At 30.3% G+C, this 23216-nt stretch overlaps 1 protein-coding gene across 9 annotated transcripts in view; it reads right to left on the reverse strand.

The window, feature by feature from the left end:
• The window catches only part of LOC117175989 (mitogen-activated protein kinase-binding protein 1), a 261034-nt gene that overhangs the window by 61342 nt on the left and 176476 nt on the right, over positions 1–23216 (reverse strand). For all 9 annotated transcript variants that reach the window (XM_033365905.1, XM_033365902.1, XM_033365904.1 and 6 more), the window contains one exon: positions 21077–21168. In XM_033365905.1, coding sequence (XP_033221796.1) covers positions 21077–21168 — 92 coding nt within the window. The remainder of the gene's footprint in view (positions 1–21076; positions 21169–23216) is intronic.

The raw sequence follows: 23216 nt of genomic DNA on the forward strand, positions 1-23216 counted from the left end.
TGCAGCTTTCTCTTACAAATCCAACGATACCAAAAACTCATTTTTCATAAAAATGTCACTTATGTATCCTTTTAGTTTCGATGGCAGTATATCTATAATAAAAAACGGACATTTCATCTGAAGCCACCTAATAATTTGCCTCATTTATCTCCGCTACAGAAAAAACGAACATATATTTATAAAAATATTAATGAGACTGATTTTGCTGCTAATATAAAACACATAAGAACTTTAAATGCAGACTCTAATCGATTCACATATATATTTTCACACAACTATGAATTTCGTCGTCTCATCATCGAGTAATTTGAAAAATAATATGTCGGCCTTCTTGGTCAATCGGATGATAAGAATGGATCTAGCGAAGAACTAATACCTTCAAAAAAAAATCGAAAATTGGCAAACAATAGCATAGGTAAATATAGACCAAACATACATTACAAGCCTTGTTTGCTTTAATGGATTTAAAAATATTACCGCGAATTGTTGAAAAGGCCTACAATTAGTTGTCGTATCGGTAAAGTTACATTGCTGTGTGAACCAAAGTGAATTATTCTGGCTTAGTATGAAGGACGAGCTGAGATTTACATCATTTCCAGGATTTTATTTCTTTGTACAACAAAATTTCATCTATATTATTACTCACTTCCTAATGTTTACTCTTCGAGATTTCCCATTGTAAATAAAGGTTGCTGATTATAGGTATACTTTCCTAATAAAATGGAAGTGTGTTATATTGTTTTTGCCTTAAGATAGTGCAATTTTCTTACATCGTCAAACCACTACGATAATTAATGTGTCACTTTAGGCGATATTTGTTGTATCTTATAAATAGCAAATGTAACTTTCGAACAGCGCTTTCTCAGAATACTTAAAAGCACCTACACTGTGAATGTGTATCGTATAAGAAATTCTCACAGAGTCGATAATGATAATCTTTAAAAACCAGTTTAGAAACACGTTGAAAAAATACATATAAAAAGACTGGAGACAATTAAAACTCAACAACAATGAAAGATATGCTATCATCTGATTTTAAAATTTCCGTCAAGAACCTTTACGTGATGAAAAAGGTAATAGAAGTTTTAAATAGTTGAAAAAGATGAGAGTATTTTCTCAATTAAAGAATAACTCATTTATAATTAATAAAAAAAAAGAATAAATGGAATAAAATACTGTTATTAACTTTTAGAACTTTTCTTTCCTTATATCAAAATTTTCCTCTCAATTTTCCTGCTTTTACTCTCTACTTTATTCCCCTTTATTGTTTTCGAGTAGAAATTAAATTTTCCAACGTCTACTCTCAGTTTTCCTTTTATTTATGTTGTTCTTTTTTTCATTCTTCATTATTACTTTTCTTTTTCTTACTTATTGGAACTTCTAATGCCTTATTGAAATTCTCATTCCATAGATGTCTTACAGTGTTTCAACAATTTAAAATAAAGCTATTTGAAATATAAAGAATTGTAAAAATTTTAATTGGAATCGTAGAAATTTTAAAGATGATAAAGGTCTTAATTTCAAGTGTACAGTACTTTGTCATTTTCACCGTTAAAAATGGAAGAATTTTAAATTGAATCCCTTAAAAATGAGTCTATTCTAAAACTTTTAAAGTTTAATTTTAATTTAAAATTTAAAAACTTTAAAACTGAACAATTAAACTGAACGATTTTTAAAATACAATAATTTCCATAATAATTTAAAAATAGTCAGAGAAGAGGCCGGCAAGCAACCTCAAATAAGGGTTTCGTAGGCGTAGACTTGGATTTAGAAAAAAGTGAAATTTTTACTATATTTCTTATGATTATACTTCTTATTATTAAACCATTAAAAAAGAACAAAACACATTTGAGCTGTCCCCGAAGATATTCGGACTAAATCAAAAGCTTTCAGTATATTCGGTCTAAATGACCACATTTTTTCAAGTAGACAATTTTTCTTAGATATCTCAGTATTTTTCTATGCTGGTAGAGCTTAATATGGATTAAATCTAAAACCTTAATGTAATAGCTTTAATAATTTTTTTATAGGTCTGCAGATAAATGGACCTATCTGAAACATTTTATAACAGCTGGTCAATCAAGCTTAAAAAATTGAAGCTATTTCCCGGTTTTCATGATTAAAAATTAAACTTGTCTCGGTAGACTTTTAAACGCTTATAATAATTCACTATTGATTGCTTTATTGTATACGGTTTGAAAAGAACGAAACATTTTACAACTTTATGGTAAAATATATTACGTAAATTATTCTAAAAGTGATTTCAGACTTCAAAACCCAAAACGTTCTCAAAGAGGGGGTAATAGAATGATTTTTCGAGAAAATAGGGAAATAAAAGGAGAATAAATTCTCTTAACTAACATTAATATGCATTTGCAACAAAATAATGGAATTTTGATCTAATAAAGATCAATTTTCAAACAAAGAGTTATATTTTAAAGCAAAGAAATTAAGTTTTAACCAAAAAGATGCATTTACAACCAAACTTTTAAGCTTTTAACGAGAGCAGTTCCGAATAGTGCATAACTCCGATTGATTTGAAACTGAGTATACTCATGTATTTTAACTCACTGATTATGAAAATGATAGTGAATATACGTGCAAATTTGATTTTAATGATAAAAACCATGAAAAACCCATAAAAACGTTTAAAAACATATATTTGTCGTGAAATACAACTAATTGTTAGAAAAATTCTGGATTTTGTTGAAATCTCGGTTTTTTTGTTGAAAATTAATTGTTTTATCTGAACATGTAGCTATTTCATTTTTGTTTGAAACTCAAATTTCCATAATCGATTTTCAGCTTTTGCCCACATGGTGGCAACCATGAGGGATGCATGAGGGAAGCCCATGTTGGACCCTTATAGATAGTATAGATTAGCATGTAGTTTCCATGAGGGACCACGCCTGGATTGCCCTCATGTATTCCACAGGGCATGAGGGCAATCCATGTGGACCCTGATGGGGGCCTACTCCATTTTTCCATACGGGTAATGAGAAGGTATTGGTTTTATGTAAAATTTAACTTTAATAGTTTTCATCAAATCTCCACGTTTTGAGGCCCCCTGAGTCAGAAAAAACGATTTTTACGAAGGTGTTTGTCTGCCTGTCTGTAGTATGTATTCTCTAGGCACGATATAATTTTCGAAAATTGTTCAAAATGAATTCTGCTTTGGCACACATTTTTAAGACCTAAAAAGAAAGAAGGAGTTCGCAAAACCAGCTATTTTGGATGAAAATTCAAAAAGTGAGCGCATTTTCAAAATTTTTGAAACAACATTTTTTCAAGATTTAAAAATTCGATGTACGCTACGCTTCCAAAAAATACCGAAAACTCATTGAAATTTGTCATCAATAATTTTTGATAGGACGCGCAGTTTTTGCTTTAGTTGTAAAAAATACTATTAAAAATAAACAATTTTTTTTTTGTTGAAAAAACGACACAAGGTACGAACTAACATTAACAAACAAAAGGTTTGCGCCTAAAAAGATCTATAAATTTATTATTAATCACTTTTAGATAGGACAAGTAGATTTACTTTCAATCGTAAAAAATACGATTAAAAATAAGAAAATTAAATTTTTGGAAAAAGGACAGAAAAGACGAAAGAGGACATAGGATCCTATACAGGTTCCTGTATAGGACCTTATATAGGTCCCTGCATTTGGTCCTATGCAGATGAGAAGTAGTTTTTCTTTAATCGTAAAAAACAAGGTTAAGAATAAAACAAATTATAAAAACAACGACATAAGAATTAGTATGATTCAATTTTTTTGCATATTATGAATAGTAATGATTTAAATTTTTTGAAATGATATATGTTTCAGCGCAGCTTAGAATATAATGTAAAGCAAAATAAGAAATAAATATTAAAATTATCATGATAAATACAATTTGTGCTTTATTTTGCAATATCTGAATAAGCAATCCCTGGCAGAGTTACATAAAAAAACAGGTCGCAAATCTTAACCAAATCAAACAAAATTTAACCAGAAGTGTTTTTTATTGAATTATAGAGACTCGCGGAGCTAAATTTTTAAAAATAATTTGTTTAAACATTTTTTAAAAACAAAATATGGCGAAATCAAGTTTTTTAAAACTTAATTGCGTATAACCCTTTCGTGAATATAAGATTTCGGGTCATGAACTAGATAAACCATATAGAATTTAAGGAGTTTGAGGGATAGCTGATTTTAAATTTGCCATAAGTTTTGCAAAATGAATTTGCTTAAACAATTTGTTTAAATAAATTATTGCTAATTTTAATCTTTTTTCCAAATAAATTCTAAAATCTAATTCTACTGGAAAAAAATATGTCCGAAGCAATATATTTTATATTTACAATGCAATTTGTTACAACCATATGACTAAATAATTAATTTTGCATAATATATATTAAATCTTAATAAGGCTTTTAACGTCTATGAGAAAATGAATAATAATACAAATACAACATATGTTAACTAAATGGTTTTTTCGTGCGCTAATTTCAAGTTTTCCATTAGTTTTGCCAAAAAATTATTTTTAAAAAATTAATTTGACAAATTTGGCTTCGTGAGTCTTTTTGAAATTCATTTACAAACATTTCTGGCTAAATTTTGTTTTTATTTGCTTAAGATTTGCGACCTGTAGGTGGTTTTGAACATTCCGTCCCCAATGTGTGTAGGTAGTTAAAACTCTCGAGTTAAGCTCTTTTAACAAAAGAGAATTCACAATCACAAAATTACAGTGGTGGATGTTTTAAGTCATAATTTTAAAAGGTTTGGGCAAGAATGTGCGAAAATATAAAGACCGAAAGCGTAGCGCGAGGTAAGTACACAATCGAACGAGAAGCCCGAGAACCAACAGTCGCGCGCCATAGGCGCGCTCAAACTTGCGGGCGAAGAGAGCCACGCGCCTAGTGCGCGATGAGAATGTTTTCGCGCAGCGGACAAATTTTTTTGATTAATATTTTTTTAAATTATCAATTTTTTAACAAGTATCGATTTTTTTCTATATTTTTCCCAAATGTGTGTGAAATAAGGATGTCCTCTTAACGTATGCCTCAGTTGGTGGCTTGAAACAGAAATATGTAAATAAGAACCCGTGCAATTTTCGAGTCGCCATATCCGTTTATTAAGAGGTACTCTTCGTCTGCGGTCAATTGAGTTACCACCAATGGGTTCGTTGAACCGAAGATGCAAGATTGCAAATGAGCGATAATTACCACGAGGGCAATTAGTTGGTAGAACCTCACATGGTGTAAAATAGTTTTCGCTAAAGCCAATCGACGATGCTCTTGATCAATATTGGGTATAGTCATTAAAGCACCGCAAAGACAATTTACTAACAAGGTCGAGACCAATATAGGTTTTGGCATGCCGAGCTAAGAAGCTTTTCGATATCGATTAATCGATTACTTTTTCGGGTGGGTGAAGATACGTTCACTGATGCATTTAAAAAAATCTGTTAGCCGCGTACTGAGCGATGATAATTATTTGATGTATTGGTAGTAGTCTGTTTCGAAGTTATATATATAATTAAAAATTTGTCATAAGGACAACCGCAGGATTTCGCCGGGAGCGGGTGCTAATCTGAAAAATTGCACCCGCTTCCAGCGAAATCGCGGTAACATTTCAGCCACAACCACATCTCACAACTTTAGAAATATATCAAATATGTATCAATTTATAACGAAGATAGAATATAATGAATAATAGAAAACTGTGACGCCCCCAACTATAATTAGATTATCAGCTTAAAAAATGCTTGGACCAGATATTTAAAACATCATCAGTATTTCACTGAAATAATGAGTGGGAAACTTCAGCTCTCTTTTTGTTTTATAAATTAATCAAACAATCTTTAAAAAACAAGGTCGCAGTGCAGGCAACAAGCGGTCTGCCGTTTGCAGTCAAGTTAATGCGAGCAGTAATTAAGCCAAACCTGCCGTCGTCGCTTAAGGCAATAAGCTATGTGGGGCCGCTGAAAATGGGTCAGAGTGAAAGAGAGAAATGTGAATGGACCGGTGATTAAGTTATGGAAATCCGTCTCTTCCGATATCAGAAATAATCGAATCGATCACCTGCAGCAAGCAATATATAATGTCCTACAAGGTTAATAGATTCTCATTCTCTTCTATATTTTTCTTAACTATATTGATTGCCAGTTAACTACCATTTTTTACCCAATAGTAAAGCCAATTACTATTCGAAAATCATTAAATGAAATAGAAAGATCCTGCAAGAAAATGTGTATTACACTCAGTACCTGGTAAAAATGAACCTCAATTTTTTTTATTAGAGACACTAGTTTTTCATCGTGCTGTAAACATAATAACACTTAGAGACATATTTAATTACTTTTTATTTTATTTTATATCAATATTAGTTAAAAGTGGTCACAGATCAAGAAAAACCTGGAAATCAGGGAAAAGAAAATTGAAAGTCAGAGAATTTCTATTAGAAGCAGCACTGTAAGTAACTTTAAAATCAAAATATCACTTTAGTCACTTTTCTTTCAATAAAGTAACTCATGGGTGAACCACTATTGAATTCAGGTCTATACCTGTTTCTGAATTTTCTTATATTATTCTTTTAAAAGCTTTTAGTGGATTTTAAAAGATTCTACAAATTCGTTAATAGATTTAAATAATTTAAAGGAATAAAAAATTGTTGAAAGATGTTAGTGTATTTTTTTAAATTCCAAGGAATTATTATGAGAATTAAAAAGGTAAAAAGATTTCAAAGGATTAGCAATATTTTAAGCTGTTTTAAAAGAACCCAAAGAATTTGTAATAGGTCTCAATAATTTAAAGAGATTTCAACGGTTTAAAAAAATTTTAGGGTATTTTTAAAACTACCAAGCAATTTTAAAGAGTTTTAAAGCTTTTTAATGTGTTTGGAATTCTTTAAGGACCAAGCCTTGACGTTACATAAAAATTCTAAAAAAAATTATGGAACAATGTATGGTTGTTTTCTGACCAATTAAAAGAAAACAATATTTTTCTATTTTTATATATTTCTCGCTTTCATTTGACTATAAAATAACTCAAAATCACCCTGCGAGATGCGGAACAGCCCACTTTGATCTAATACACGCATTGATTTTGCGGAATTCTAAGCCCGTTATCCAAAAATGAGAAAAATCGAAAACAGTGAATGTTACTCAACTGCAACATCGGCATGTAAGGTTTTAGGATATTTCTAAAGATTCTAAGGAATTTTGCAACATTTCTGAAGATTTCAAACGTTTTAAGTGATTTTACAATGTCTCAAAATAATTTACTACATTTTCACGGATTTCAAGAAATATCGGGTCCATACGAAATTGACAAAAATCCGGCTTAGGTAAATTTGTGGCGGTAGTGAGGGACTTAAATTATATCTGTGACCAATCACAGTGGTTCCTTCCTCCAAAGGGACGTTGGATGTTTCTCCGAATGAGAGATGCTACAATATGATTTGCCGTAAATGTGATTCGTCACAAATAAAAATGCCGCATTTTAGTCAATTTTGGGTGGATCTAAAGTTTTTCCGGATGAGAGATGTCGCAATGTGACATCTGACATATTGGCATGGCTCAACCATGAACTAACACCAGATTTTACGAAATTTTCTATTACTTTAATGAATTTCTAAGAATTTATTGACAAAAATTGAGGGATTTCGTATAACTTCAAATCTTTTGAAATATGTTAAGGTATTACGAACAATTTTCAACAATTGAGGCTTCGGATGCAAAAAGGAGATATAGAATTATTTTGCTGGAGTGGGAAGGCCCCTGAATACTTGAAAATAAAGCCTCGAATTTTAATTCTTAAGATATATATCCACAATGAAAATTTAATGCCGCATCATTTTCTTCCCATAAAAAAAGTTGTAGCTTTTTTATTTTTCGAATTACTTACGAAAAACTGTTTTTCTCTCTGATTAAAATTTTATGAATTTGTTCACTTCAACTCGAAACGAAATTGAAAGTTTTTAATATTTTGTAACAAAACTGATCAGAAATATGCATTATAATGTTATGCGACGGATGAAGTCAGCGAAAATTCAAAATGTTTATTAAAAAATTTTTCAATAATTTTTTTTCGAGACGTTGCAGAATACGTGCACAAACAACTTCTAACGTTTCGGGAGTCGGACGAATTTTAAGCAAGCGAAAGCTGTCAGTGAGAAAGTTGTTCAGGAAGGTTCAAGGAAGTTTTCTGGGAAGTTTTAGCTTAATTGGAATAGTAGTTAAGAAACTTTTGATGTTTTAATTTTCTTATGCAATAGATTTTCTCCCGCGTAGACTATGGCCCGGCCGGTAATCCGCTACTCCAGCGTTAAGTACAAGTGTGTCTCACAGCCAGCCGAGTTTTCGTAATTAAAATACGAGAAATATGGAAAATCATAGTCTATAATAAATATTTCTTTTTCTCTTATGAAAATATTTGACAGTTGCTATTTCTAGGTTTATTTCTTTACCAAAAATGAAATATATCAGTGTAGTTAAGTCTGTGCCGATCAGCAGAGCACATCGTTAAAATATAATGTTATATATAAAAGTTGTTTGATAAAATTATTCTAATAGCTATAAAAGATTCTAAGATATAAACATAGCGAAGTTCTCCAATTGTAAAATAGAAAATAATTTGAAACCTACGAATTGTAGAAAAAAAAGAAGCATGAAAGTTTGTGGGAAAGAAATGTTGTTAAATGTAGCAGAAATGCGGTATGTAATAATAAATTAATCAATTATTTCTTGCTTAATATGCATGAAAAATATCTTCACAAATAATTAAAATATATTTCTAAGTATAGCAGTAATGATAATGATAATATTATTAAATAGATACATTATTATTGTGTATGGAAAAATGTGAATCATGGAGGAAAATAATTATTTGATGAACATTCTATTTTTGGTGCAACTATTTTTGAAAGTGCTTTTTACAACATTCAAAAACTAAAACAGTGCGATATTATAAAATATTGTTATAAATTCTTTTTAAAAAACGCTTCGAAATACCAAAATTTGTAGCAATCTAAATAGTATTTTCAAAATTTATATTTTCCATGAACAAACTAAATTGTTGTCTTTTAAATTAGAAACATTTTGGTGAAATAAAAATCGTTTGGAGAAACAAGGAAACTTGAATTTTATAAATTGGAATACATTATTTATGGAAAAATTTGTTTAATTATTTTTTAATACGGAGAGTTGTAACATAATTATGATCTTTAGCACCAAAATATCAATTTATACATTGAAAACTACTTTTTATACTTATTAAATAATGATTTTTAGATTTACTGTGTTTTTAATTACAAAAACTCGACTGGCTGTGAGACACACTTGTACCTAACGCTGGAGTAGCGGATTACCGGCCGGGCCGTAGTCTACGCGGGAGGAAATCCATTGCGCCAGCAAATTAAAACATCGGCAGTTTGTTAATTACTATTCCACTTGAGCTAAAACTTTATAGAAAACTTCCTTGAACCTTCTTGAACAACTTTCTCACTGACAGTTATCGCTTGCTCAAAATTCGCTCGACTCCCGATACGTTGGAAGTTGTTTGTGCACGAATTATGCAACGTCTCGGAAAAAAATTATTAACAATTTTGTTAATAAACATTCTGAACTCTCGCTAACGTCATCCATCGCATAAAATGATAATGCATACTTCTGACAGGTTTGATCACAAAATATTAAAAACTTCCCATTTCGTTGCGAGTTGAAGTGAAAAAATTCAAAATGTTTGAATCGGAGAAAATGACAGTTTTTCGTAAATAATTCAAAAAATAAAAAAGCTTCAACTTTTTTTACGAAAAGAAAAAGATACGGCATTAAATTTTCAATGTGAATATATACCTTAAAAATTAAAATTCGAGACTTTATTTTCAAGTGGTCAGAGGCCTCCCCACTCCAGCAAAATAATTCTATATATCCTTTTTGCATTCGAAGCCTCAATTTTGAAGAATTTATTCTTTACTCAAAGAATTTGTAATATTTTCAAGTATTTTTTAAAATTCCAAGAAATCTTTAAGAGCCTTATAAAATTTCAAGGAATCTTAAAATATTTTGAATATCTGAAGGTAATTTTTAACTGATTTCAATCATTTGAAGTGATTTTAAAGAATTTTGAATATTTGAGGGTTTTTTCAAAAATTCTAAGGCATTTTCAAGATATTTAAAAAAAATCGTTAACACGATTTTAAATTATTTCGAAAGACATGAACCATTTTATAGGACCTATAATGTTTTAAGATATTTTAACAGGTTCCAGAAGATCTTATCAGATTTCCGAGGATTTCCATCATTTTATGGGATTTTAAAAGATATCAAGGTGGTTAATAGGATTTCTGACAATACCACCAAACTTCAATGAATTTCACGAGATTTTATAATATTATAATGGATTTCAAAGAATTCATTCGGAAGAAGTGAGTGGCTTCGTTGGTTTTCGAAGATTTCAAGAGATTTTCAAACATTTTTCCCGAAGTGTCTAGAGTCCCCGAAAATATTGGTGTAGACTAACTGAATTTCGGTGAACCTAGGCCTTGTATTTTCCTAACCTTATTTCAAACTTACACCAACCCTCGGTTTAACAACAGAGTCGGGGGTTGCCTGCAAACAGTCTTGATAATAAATCGGGGGAATCCAAACGTAAGCAGTCAGAGCCATCTGAACCGCTTCCAACTGGAATATATAATACCGCGCACTACGTCTTTCCGCTACGTTGCTGGCATTTTTCAAGCACGAGCCACAAATGCCCTTGCCTAGAGAGCTGAGAAGCTGCTTGGGCCTACAGTTCTATGAATTTGCTGAACCGTGGGACCATAAACAGTGGATCTGGTGTATCCAATTTAATGAATTTGATCATATTTCTATTTGGTTTTAATTCACTAAAATGTTTTTAAATTCACCTATTATTTTTATGAATTTCCCCGAATACTTCTCACTTGCTTTACATTAAATCAATACCTTTTTTTTCAATCAATTTGAATTCTTTTAAATTAAAAAAAAGCTACCCGCTACGCGGGCACATTCTTCTCGCGCACTACGTGCTCGACTCTCTTCGCTCGCAATTTGAGCGCGCCTAGGGCGTCATTTGATAAATGTGAATTCTCTTTTGCTAAAGCTCCTTCGGCTTTAACGAACACATTCTCATCACGTATCTCATGCTTCGCATTTGATTTAATTGAAAATTTGAACTTTTCTACATTATGTTCAACTCTATTAAATCAAATGTATATTAAATGTATTTTATCTTTATTTATGTACCTCGGTCTGGGGCTGCTTATTCAGATATTGCAAAGTTAAGTACAAATCTTATTTTTAATGATTACTTTAATATTTGTTTCTTATTTTGCATTACACTTTTATTCTTAGCCGCCCTGAAAAACGTATATCATTTCAATAAATTTATATTATTACCATTCATAATAAGCATTAACATTGGATCAAAAGTACTTTCATTGTCTTATTTTTACAATTAACAAAAACTTTTCGACAAAACTCAAAACGTTGTTACTGTAGGTATTTCAGAAATCAACGTTGTTCTTTTCTCGACTTTTTCCATAGCATACGTTGTTTGGCTTAAAATGTGAATTTCGGTTTCTTTTTTTGAATTTTGAAATGCTATAATTGATAATTTTCTCTTTATCGAAAAAAGACATAAGGAAAAAATTGTTCGAGTTTTTAAGTAATATGAATAATAGCCGCACATAGAATTTTTAATTCTTGAAAAAATGGTCCAACATATTTTGAAAATGCGCCCACTTTGTAAATCTGATCAATCTTTCGATAGTTATCGTGCCACACATAAAACCAATACCTTCTCACTTTTGAGGTAAAAAATTAGTCACTTCTGGCAACTTTTTCAGTTTAAATAGGTCACTTTTTACTGTTTCACTTGTTTCAAGTAAATTAGGCTGTGGCCCTAAGAATAATTAAAATTAAAAAATATTTTACTCCACTTACGAAAAATTAGTCAGGAAAAATCAGGGAAAAGTCGGGGAATCTAGAAAATGAAGTTTTCGGGCCATCCTGCTATTAGTTATCGAGAGTAAATAATGTAATAAAAATGTATGGTTTCAAGTATTTATATTTCTTAATGCGTTTGATCGACTTTTACGGTCTAAAGTTTCATTTAATGATGAGATTGTGGTTATAGTAAGAATTTATATCTGGGACTGGCAGTAAAAATAAATATTGCTGTGCGTGAACGAATGTATACAATGAAAGTATGAACGTATATAAGCAGAAGTTGCATGCAAGCCACTTCATGTCGAGTAATACGCTTGAGTCGTTAAGTTATGTCCAGAGTGAATTTGTCGAATGAATCTTATGTCATTGTACTTTTTTTCCGACGATCATGAACGCAACACTATTTCCATTCTCATGTACACTTTTTTACGAATACTCAATCAAATCTTCATTTTACTTTCAAATTTAACTCCTTATTCTCAGTTTCATGTCCTTTATAAATCTAAATATTTTTTTTTACATTCATATGCAAGAATTTCTCAATATACTATTTATTTATTTATTTGTCACCACAAGAGTGTTGAAAAGTTATTCATATAAAAATAAACTAGAATTTCAATAATAATAAAATAAGGAATTAGTTCGTTAAATCAGAAAAAAGTGTGCTTTAATAAAGCTTTTTTTCATAGCTGAATATCAAAATTTGACTGAATCAAACAATCTTTAGTTAATTCGACAAAATGTTAATTGATTCAAACTTTTCGATTGCACCCACAAAAATATTTGGCTAAAACAACCTGAGAAGTTTCGTTTGAAATTCAAACTTCTCTTTCCAGTAAATTTATAGAAACATCTAAGAAGTTCGATCATTTTTATTCATAATTACATTTCATGATCACATTACATTTAAAATTATAATGCAGCTTTGCAAAGTCTCGACACATGATCGTGTTAACCAAATATTTGTTGCATGCATTTTTATGACATGCCAAACCAAAATTTACCAAGATACGTTTTCTTGTGAAGCCGACTTGTTGCTCGCTTTTCCAGTAAAATCGCGGTGAATCACAAAAGCTGTGACTGAAGAGACTTTTTTCAAATTAAAAAACATTGCGTAAGGCCACTGATTCGTTTTACATTGAACCATATATTAATAGTATATTTGGCCAAGAGTGTCAACGCCTCCTTTTGTTGCGTTATAAAAAAGATTTATAACCTGCACTTTTGTTCCTTCTAAATACCAGAATTGCAACTATTACAACAACTATGACAACGTAATCACTACAACATTAAAATATCACGCGTTACAAATGCGAGCGCACATTTGAAAGAGTTTACACGAGAAATTATGTTTGCACCTGCAAGCAGTAGATCTATTTTAGAAACAAACAAGCAAATATATAGAAATCCTTCAAAATAAAAAAAATCCGTAAAACTGAAATCTATGCACTCAAACTGTTTTTTCATGCAAACATGAGTGATATGCATACTCTTTTCCTCACGATATTCAAAGTTGATGTTGCAATGAACGTCGGGCCTGCGGCACGGCTTGCCTTTTTGTGTAAGTAACAAATATACACGTTTCTGTAGAGCACTCCACAAATGGAATTTTCAGAAAACCTGATTTTTTGTATGTATTTAGACTTCGCAAAAAGAAATTTCCATGCACAAGCCCATACTTGATACACAACTCTTTGTAACTCGAAAATTGTGACCCGCCTGGCCTTTGAGACCCGCCTGCCTTTTTGAGGGTTATTCAGCAAAAATGTGGCTGCTTCAACCAAATCGCTTTCCGAGTGTTTTAATAATCACAATTTTCAGGGTAAACACTCAAATTTCAGGAAAAAATTGTCTCGGATATTTCCTACTTTTTTCCCGGAAATGCAAAAAGTTTTTCCAGTCATTCGCAAATTTTAGCTTTAAATATTTTAGTTATTTTTTGCGTGTGTTAAATCTCCAAATTGTGACGAATCTAAAGCGGAAGCATTTTCAAATCGAAACGTTTAAAATTAAATATTAGGGATTCAAAATTGAAATATTATCGATTGAAGACAATCAAATTTCGACCGATTTAAAAAGAAGTAGAGAAATTTTTAATCGGTTGCAGTTTTAATGCTCAAATTCTAGATAATTTAAATTTGAATCACATAATTTGGAATCTTTTTAATCTGAAATTATTCCTATTTAAACTGTTTTATTATTTTAAATTGTTTAGATATTAAAGTTTGCGCTATGAAATACAATTGTATAAACTTAATTCCATTAACTCAAAATTATTGCATTTAAAACTATATTAGCTTAAAATTACGCACAATATACAATGTTGCAGTGTGAATTTATTTGATTTTTAACGTTTTCAATTTTTTATTATTTAACAATAAAGCTTTCGGGCTAAGCATTACTCACTCGGCGAGGCCGGAATAATGTGGGGGAGGAGGTATAGATGGTTAGATTGATATAGAATTCCGGTGTAGCTTACTTAAATAACACGCTTGTTTGTTCGCAACACTCTCCTGCCTTGGCATACATCTCTAGCCTCCTTCACGTCCATGCATTTGCACATGCAAGCTCTTGTGTTTTTATGGGGTTTTATGTGTTTTCAAATTAGGCTCTCATTCACCCATTCTAGCAATTCTTTTCGCGGTCTACCTCTGGGTACGTTGCCATTTACTTTACATTGATATACTTACAACGGTATTAATTTAAAGTAATACCTAAGTTATCTAATTTTAACCTAAAGTTATGCTAGGTTTAATCATGTTTTCCACTTAAATTTCTTTAACTATAAGATTTTAATTTTTTTAATTTTACAATTTTGAAATTTATCGATTCCCACTTATTATAATTATCAGCTTTATTTATTTATTTTTTTATTAAAAAATTTAAATGATTGTTTTTAATTGAAAAATAGTACAAAGAAATAATAGAAAATATATAATGAAAAAATGGGAACCCACTCGCAGATTTGAAAAAAAAAACATTCAAATGAAACACTTTCAATTTTTAACGTGCCAAATTAAAATATTAAAAATTAAAAATTAATTTCTTCAATCTCGCACAATTTCTTATTATATCAAGTGAGATTTAAAATGTTTGGAAAGGTTTCGCTTATAAAACTTAGAATTAAACGAATTCCCAATCAAAATTAATTCACTTCAATTTCCTACATTTTTTCAAGCCTCAAAAAATTCCCGGTTGTTTCCAAATTTTTTCATCCAATGACAACCTACATTTTTAAATTGAATTTGATTTTTTCCAGTAAGAAGTTTCACCAAGTTAAATGATAAAATATTTCAAATTTAAATTGTACATTTTTTGGCTCCCACAATTAAAATGTTGACAATGTGAAATGCTTCAACTTAAGCTTGTTTAATTTTCAAACCGAACTTATCAGAAGTTTTTTTTCAATAAGTTTTTCAGTTTTGAGTGCTTCACTTTGAAATTCTTTATCCTGAAAAAAAATAAATTGAAAATTGTGGAATTTTTATTGTTATTTTGCAAACTTTTATCATGAAATTTTTTCGCTCTGCCATGATTTTTAACATCAAATTTAAAAAGCTATTCATCTGTTTAAAAATTTTATGAGCAGAGGGAGACATAAAACCTCCCCTCGTAGTTCGATCATGAAAATATAACATATACATATAGACTCCTGAACACAAAATTCTTTAAAGTTAATATTAATGACCTCGAGCCAGAGTACAGTGGACATGTCTTGAGGAAAACGTGTCAAACAGCTTTAAAGTTACGTCCTCTTTGCAATAATTCCCAGATGAAAATCACGTAATTCTATGTTACAGTCATGTCGGAAGTCTGTCTGGTTCTTACACGTATAAGAAAATGCAAAATTATACTGAGCGAAAGTATGACGAGCCATTTACCCAGTCCAAGGACAAAATCTTGGCCGCGAAGCTCCTGTAAGCAAGTTAGTATCCAGAATTTATTAATGCTCTTTCACTGCAGCGTTAGAGCGCGAAAATAATCTCGTCCATATCTCCACTTTCGCCATTCTTCCATTCATTCATTTTGCAATTACATAAAGTGAGAAAGAGAGAGGTCGAAAAAAATAAGATGAAAGGAAGCCCGCTTTGTGCTATTCGCACTTATCCGTGACAAAAGAATATTTTCTCTTTAATTCAATGCCGCCTAACATTTCACTATATCTCGCTCGTCATTGCACTTAATCATCGTCCAAATGCCGCCTTTCTTTCCCCAATTTTTTCACGGCATTGACATTTGGTAAAAATGTCTTACTTTGTTTTAGAATATTTATCAGGGAATACAGTGGCTGAGCAGCTCAATTGTAGGGAAAATAGCTGAATTTTTCTCCGAAGAAGATACTTTTAAAAAAACCTCAAAGAAACCAAAAAATTAAATTGCAAACAAATTTCACAAAAATTATGAATTTAATCACTGAATGATATGAAGAATGTTATTCTGAAATTTTTTATGATTATTTGTAACTTTTTAAAATAAAAATACCAATTTTCGACTATAATCATTAACATGGCAAAAATGATTCAAAATTGTAAATATTCTTTGCAATCCAATGATTTTTTAATTCATAATAGCAGTTTCAGACACAAGATACTAACATAAAATAACAATAAATTGTTTAAGATTGCAAATCCTACTTTAAACTCACAAGCATAACAACTTTCAAATAAGTAATATAAAACGATTATAACAGTAATAGATAACAATACCATTCGTATAAACTCAAAATTGATTATTTATAGTTAATATTTTTCCTGAAATCTGACCTTTTTAAACAAATGTTCTCATATAACTTCGCATAAATACTTAACATTTTTTAGAATCAAATTTACCAAAAGGGATGAAATTATGTCTTTCAGTTTTCTTGATCTATTTTTTGCCCTTTTTTTATTATCAATATGGTGCATTTTTTATTATCAATATGGTGCATTACTTCTCAAGTGTACCCACCCTGAAAAATGAATTTCTTTGGTTAAACTCAAACTTGGACAAAGTGTAGTCCTACCAGGTAGTACTTTACAGGAAAAATGATTTCAATTGGATAAAAATTGGCCGAGGGGGGGGGGGGGGGGGGGGGGGGGGGGGGGGGGGGGGGGGGTCCGGATTTCTCACTGGTAGTGCCTATTTCGAATGCATTAAACTTCTTTCGTATGGATTAAACAAAATTTTGTCCTGTATGTTTTTGATAGATTTTTTCCTGATCTATCGAATGGTTATAACCATTTTTTCAAAAATTGGAAATTTAAATCCTTTTTTTTTAAATCTAAAATGTTTTTGAGTGTTTTTTAACTTCGACCAAATTTTTTTTGTTTCAAAATAAAGATAAAGAATTATAGTATTTTAAAGTCTGCATTGCGGTCACTGTATGGATGTAATACTAAGGAAGTAAATTTAAGTGTATTTTTCAAACATCTATTGTAAGTGGAAACATCATTATTATTTGTATTCGTCTATTACCTTACATGTATTTGAAAGCTATTCTTAAGCTTATTTCTTTGCTCCTTTTTTCTTCTAATCGCGAACTTTTAAAATTTCCTATTTTTGACAGAAGTTTTGGTATTTTCGTTTCTTTGGTATTGTTTCTTTGACCCAGCAAAAAATGATTAAACAAAGATTTTACAGTGAAGCAACGATACAAGGTATATTGACATTTTTTTAAAAAGGAGAAAGAGAAGAAAAACGCAAAAACAAAACAAAAATCTAGAAGTCAAAAATAGGAATGTGAATATGCATAAGGATAACTTTTAAATACATTAAGGTAATATATAAATACACATAATAACCATTTTTCCACTTACAATAGATTATGTTTGAAAAATACACTTAAATTTACTTCCTTATTATTACATCTCTACAGTGACTGTAATGCAGACATTAAAATACTATGACGGTTTCAACCGTGAAGTATGCAGAAAGCAGTTATATAAATAACAAATCGATGGGTTCTACGAATATTAGGCTATATTTCCCTTAACGTTAAGAAAGCGTCTATCATGTTATTATAAATAAGCTTTAGTCTATGTTTCTACTACAGATAACAATTAGGCAAACTTTATTTTGTAAGAAATTTAGTAAATACGTAGAAGTATTAAAAGAAATAAAAATCATAAAAAATTTCTTGCTTTTAAAGTTATAGTAGCCTAAATTACATTACAAACTCTATAATACAACATACTGGAGTTTTGATTTCGTAGGAAGTGTCCCGACAAATAATAGGTTATTTATTCCTCCTAAGAACTTAGCTAAATAAAGTTAGACTAGTTCTTATCCGTAGCGGAACGATAGACTAGTGCTTATTCGCAATGGGATGATAGTCGCTTCCTTAACGGTAACGGAACAATAGCCGAATATTCGTAGAACCCATCCAAATATTCATAACTGACACGATAAATTAGTCCGCAGCAGTTTCGCTGAGCGAGCGTCCCAGCGGTCATGGGCGCAATCGGTGCATTGCACTACCCTCTATTTAGTTTCTTGAACAAAACAAAAAACACATTTTGTGCTTTAAGTTTTTGAAAGAGAAAATATTAATCTTTATTTTGAGACAATTTCATTTTGAAAAAGGGCTTTGATTTTCAAATTTTGAAAAAAAGTGTTATAACCATTCGATAGCTCATGAAAAAATCTATCAAAAACATATAGGACGAAATTTTGTTTAATCCATACGAAAGCAGTTTAGTACATTCGAAATAGGCATTACCAGTTATTTTCCAAGGTGGGTACACTTGAGAAATAAATGCCCCATATATATTTTATCCAGATCAATGTGGTGATGGAAACGACACATGTGGCTTTCCTCGCCCCTTCTGGACGGTGGACGTTCTCGGTACCTTTCTATTAAAAAATGGATATAGGACATATCTACAGTTTTGTATATAAATGTATCAAATGCTTAATTTTTTGTTTCACCCATAAATCGAACAGTGTCTATTTACCCAGGAACGATAATTTTCTTTTAAAAAACAACCGTCAGTGAGGAAGTACAGATGCAAGAGCATCTCGTTGAATATCTCGATTTGACTCCAAATGTATAGATAAAAAATTTCTTCATTAGAACGGCCGTATTGCAATTAACTATGCTTATAAACAGTAAAAAGTGTGATTATATACCAGAGCCTTTATTTGTTCTGATATCTAACTTTTCTTTACCTAATGCCAAAAAGGTTCTTCATGGAAATTATTGATGTTCCATTAATCTTAATCAGCTTAATTTGTATCACATTCTTTATTTACCAAGTTCAGAAAAAGGTTTGAATCAATTACATTCTTTTTTATATGACTGATTAAGTTCTCTTAATTTCAATTATGAGATTTAAAGAAATTTCTTTGTAAAGGGTTAAAGTATTCCGGCTATTGGATCGATCAGATGAAAAATCATTAAAATTAGTTGTTTTTTTGGTGGAGAAATATTCCCTCTTTCACATAATGCCTTTCTAAGAGGCCCTTTCCAGGTTGAAATTTGAATTATCACTGTTTAAAGTTGTGTCAAAAAACATGAGATATTATGAGGAGAACTTTCGCGGGCTCCAAAAATGGTTATTTTTTGCTTTAAAACACGTTCAATATTGTTAGGAAAACTGTTTTGGAGACAGAAAAGATCATGTGAAATTTGAATTACTGCTCATTTGTATTTGCTTCCAGGGTATTTGAGCTTAATAATAGCAAAACATACCGATATGACAAGGACGGTGTGGCGTTGACTAAAGTTGGCAGACAGTTTCTGCTAGATGGTGTCAAATCAACTTTTGAATTTACATTTTATTATTATTTAAAAACATTTTATTTATATTAATCAGCATACAAATTTAATAAACAATTTATTAATTGACATGGTGGCCAAATTTTGTATTTAATTCCAATTTCAGAAAAAATATTCGATATAGCTTTGACTAGCTCTTCCAGTAGCCGGACTACTTTAAATGCTCTCAAAATTCCGTATAAAATGAACTCAGGATGAAGCCAAACTGTCTATTTTATACACGCAGAAAAAAGTCTGCTAAGGCTACAGAATTTACAGTTAAACTAGGTATAAAATAGATTTTTTGTAATGATTAGCGAATTTTCTGCAGAGTTCACAAAATTGTCAATTATTTTATTTGACGCATATTTTCTTTAAAAGTTACAGGCTTGTTGATTATATTTTACAATTTAAAGATGTGAATTTCACAGAAAAGTTCAATAAATGTTACAGAAAATATCCGTGAATTTATAAAATAACTGACAATTGTGTAAACTCTGCCGAAAATTCGGTAATCTCTACAGAAAATCTAAGCTGTCTCTATTTTAACTGAAAATCCTGCAACCTTAGCCGAATTTTTTTCTGGGTGTAAGTAGATATTGCAAAAATAGTGTAATTTTTAAATTTTTCTTTAATTTCCAATAACTTCCGTAATAATCAATATTTTAAAACATTTTTGGGCTTATTTTAAAGTTATTTTTAAACAGTATTACAACAGTTTATGAGCATAAATGTACATTTTATTCTATCACAGCACAAGAACTTAAAATTGTAACAAAGGAGTTGGTAATTTTTTAATATTATTTGTGATAAAAAGAATACTTTTTTTTAATACATGAAACATACAACCACGAAGTTTTTATAGAAGCTCATCAAAAAATATATTTATTTAATTTTCATTTGCTCTTAGATAAGATTTTTTCAACTTTTCTGTTACATCTTTAAGTTCTTGCACTGTGATAAGAAATTTTTTATATTCATGATCATAAGTTGTTGCGATACTGTGGAAAATAGTTTTAAAATTGGCACAAGAACATTATAAAATATTGATTATTACGGAAGTTATTGGAAATTTAGGAAAACATTGAAATTTACACTATTTTGCAATATTTTCTAAAAAATAGACACATTGGCTTCACCCTGGGCTCATTTATACATAATTTTGAGAACATTCAACTCTTGGAAGAGAAAAATTTTTAACTCATAATTCAAATTAAGAGAACTGAATCAATCCGCAAAAAATATATCGTTAAAAACTTTAGTACCGTGCTAAAGTTTTTAACGACATAGTTTTCAAAATTTTTCAAAAAAATTTGTTTCTAAATAACAAATTCTATCTTTGATATAGTTATATAGTTTTGAGTGTCATTATAAGTGACTTACCCAGCAGGATAAGCGACTAACTCGCTAGTTGGGTCACAGTCCAAAGCTGCATTGCTCGATACGGTTACACCAAGCACTCGATCCAGCTTAATCTGCAACAAATCGAGACTTCGGGTTAGAGAATACTTTTCTACATCTAGTTATTTTACATGAACTTAACTAGATAAGGTAACAGCAAAATAAATCTAACGAGGGATAGAAGATAGGGACATGGAAAATTGATCCTGAACTCGCTATCAATTAGGGAACAGGTTTTATGTGTAATGGGATGCATTTGGGACACTGCAATAAATTTACAACAAGTTGTGAGATTCATAAATGTAGATACATTAATGCATATGCATTAGGGCGAAACAAATTATTCAAACTTTATTGTTATTACTTCACACTTCCGATATTGGCTTCTTCTGAGTCGTTTCATTATTTATTGTCAATGGAATACCATTTGAAACAACTGCAATCACTAGAAAATAATCAAATCTGTATTGATCACACAAAAGCAAACTAAATATGAGAAGGTCTCCAAATTTTTAGACGATTTTTCTGAACATTTAGGATTTCTTATTCTCAATTAATTCAAGTTCTTGTTATTTTAATTGCTGAATTCTTCTCAATTTTTCGTCTTGTACATTTTATGAGTACACATCAGGGAAAAATTAACATTTAAGACTCATTTTTTTATCCAACTCGAGGGATTGACCTGAGACTACGAATTTTGAGCGTGCACCGCAGATTTCAAGACTTGAATGATATCTAAAATTGCGAAGATGTCGAAATATTTCAAGAGACTTCAGAAGTTTGGACGAGATTTTGAAAGATTTCACAAATATTTAGACCATACATTTTTAAATAAACACTTATCATTTTTCAATTAGGAGAAGATTCAACATTTGTAAAATATTTAAAAATAATAAACACTCCAACATATGCAAAATATTTGAAAAAGATTTAACACAAATTTCGAACAATTACCTGATTATATTAGTTTAAGAGTAAAGGCAGTTCTGAAGATAATATAAATTTACGCCATCTAGTACGACGAACACCATCCGAGTATAACCGAGCCAAGTAGCTGCTTTACTTCTGTGAGCGAAGGAGAAGCCTTAAACAATTCGATGTCGCCAAGGGGATGAAAATGTACTATAGTTAAAAACTAAAATTGTTCAATCCCGACCTTTTTAATACCTTTTGTCAATTATAATTGAAAATGATTTCATTCGATGCTTTAAAAGCTTTGTGACGAATATCAGATTTGAAGACTATTTTCTTTCATTTTAAATTATACAATAATTGGGAATACTTCCAATTTAAATTTAATACTATTTTTAAAGTTTCTATGCCTGAAACATATTTGACGGTACTAATTATAACTGACACTATTTTGAATGCTTCTAATTTTGACATGGATCAATTAAAAAATTTCTGCCTTGAAAAGTTTCTTGGTCAAAAACTCATATTTCTTATTTAAAAATAAACTTTTTGTTAAAATTTATCTGTTTCGTCGAGTATTAAACTGTTTTGAATAGAAAATTTATCCTTTTGGATTTAAAATTAATCTTTTTTTGACACTAAGTCATATTTCTTAATTAATAATGAACTTTTTGTTAAAATTAACCTTTTAGTCGGAAATTAAACTGCTTTGAATACAAAATTAGTCGTTTTTTATTGTAAATTCATCCTTTTTGGTCAGAAAGTCATCTTTCTTATTAAAGATGAAATTTATTCTTGAAAATTGAACTGCTTTCGAAATAGATAAGTCTCTTTGGTTTAAAAATTCATCTTTGCAAGTTAAAAGTTCAAGGATTTTATTAAATAAGTCATGTTTTTTCGTGGAAAATTCGTTGTTCTGAATTGAAAAATCATTTTTTTTGGTAGCAAACACATCCTTCCTATTAAATATTGCAATTTTTTGTCAAAAATTCATATTTGTGAGTTAAAAATTATACTATTTTGTTAAAAAAATTACCTTTTTCATCGAAAGTTAACTTGCTTTCAACAAAAAAATCGTCCTTTGGACTAAAAATTCATCTTTCTTATTTAGAATTTTGTTCAATTTACCTGTCTTTGCAAAAGGAGTCTTTTTAGCTTTAAGGTTCAACTATTTGGATTTTAGTTCAAATACACCCTCTTTTTGGTCGAA

Source organism: Belonocnema kinseyi, chromosome 7 (assembly GCF_010883055.1).
Source record: "Belonocnema kinseyi isolate 2016_QV_RU_SX_M_011 chromosome 7, B_treatae_v1, whole genome shotgun sequence".
Classification (NCBI taxonomy): Eukaryota; Metazoa; Arthropoda; class Insecta; order Hymenoptera; family Cynipidae; genus Belonocnema; species Belonocnema kinseyi.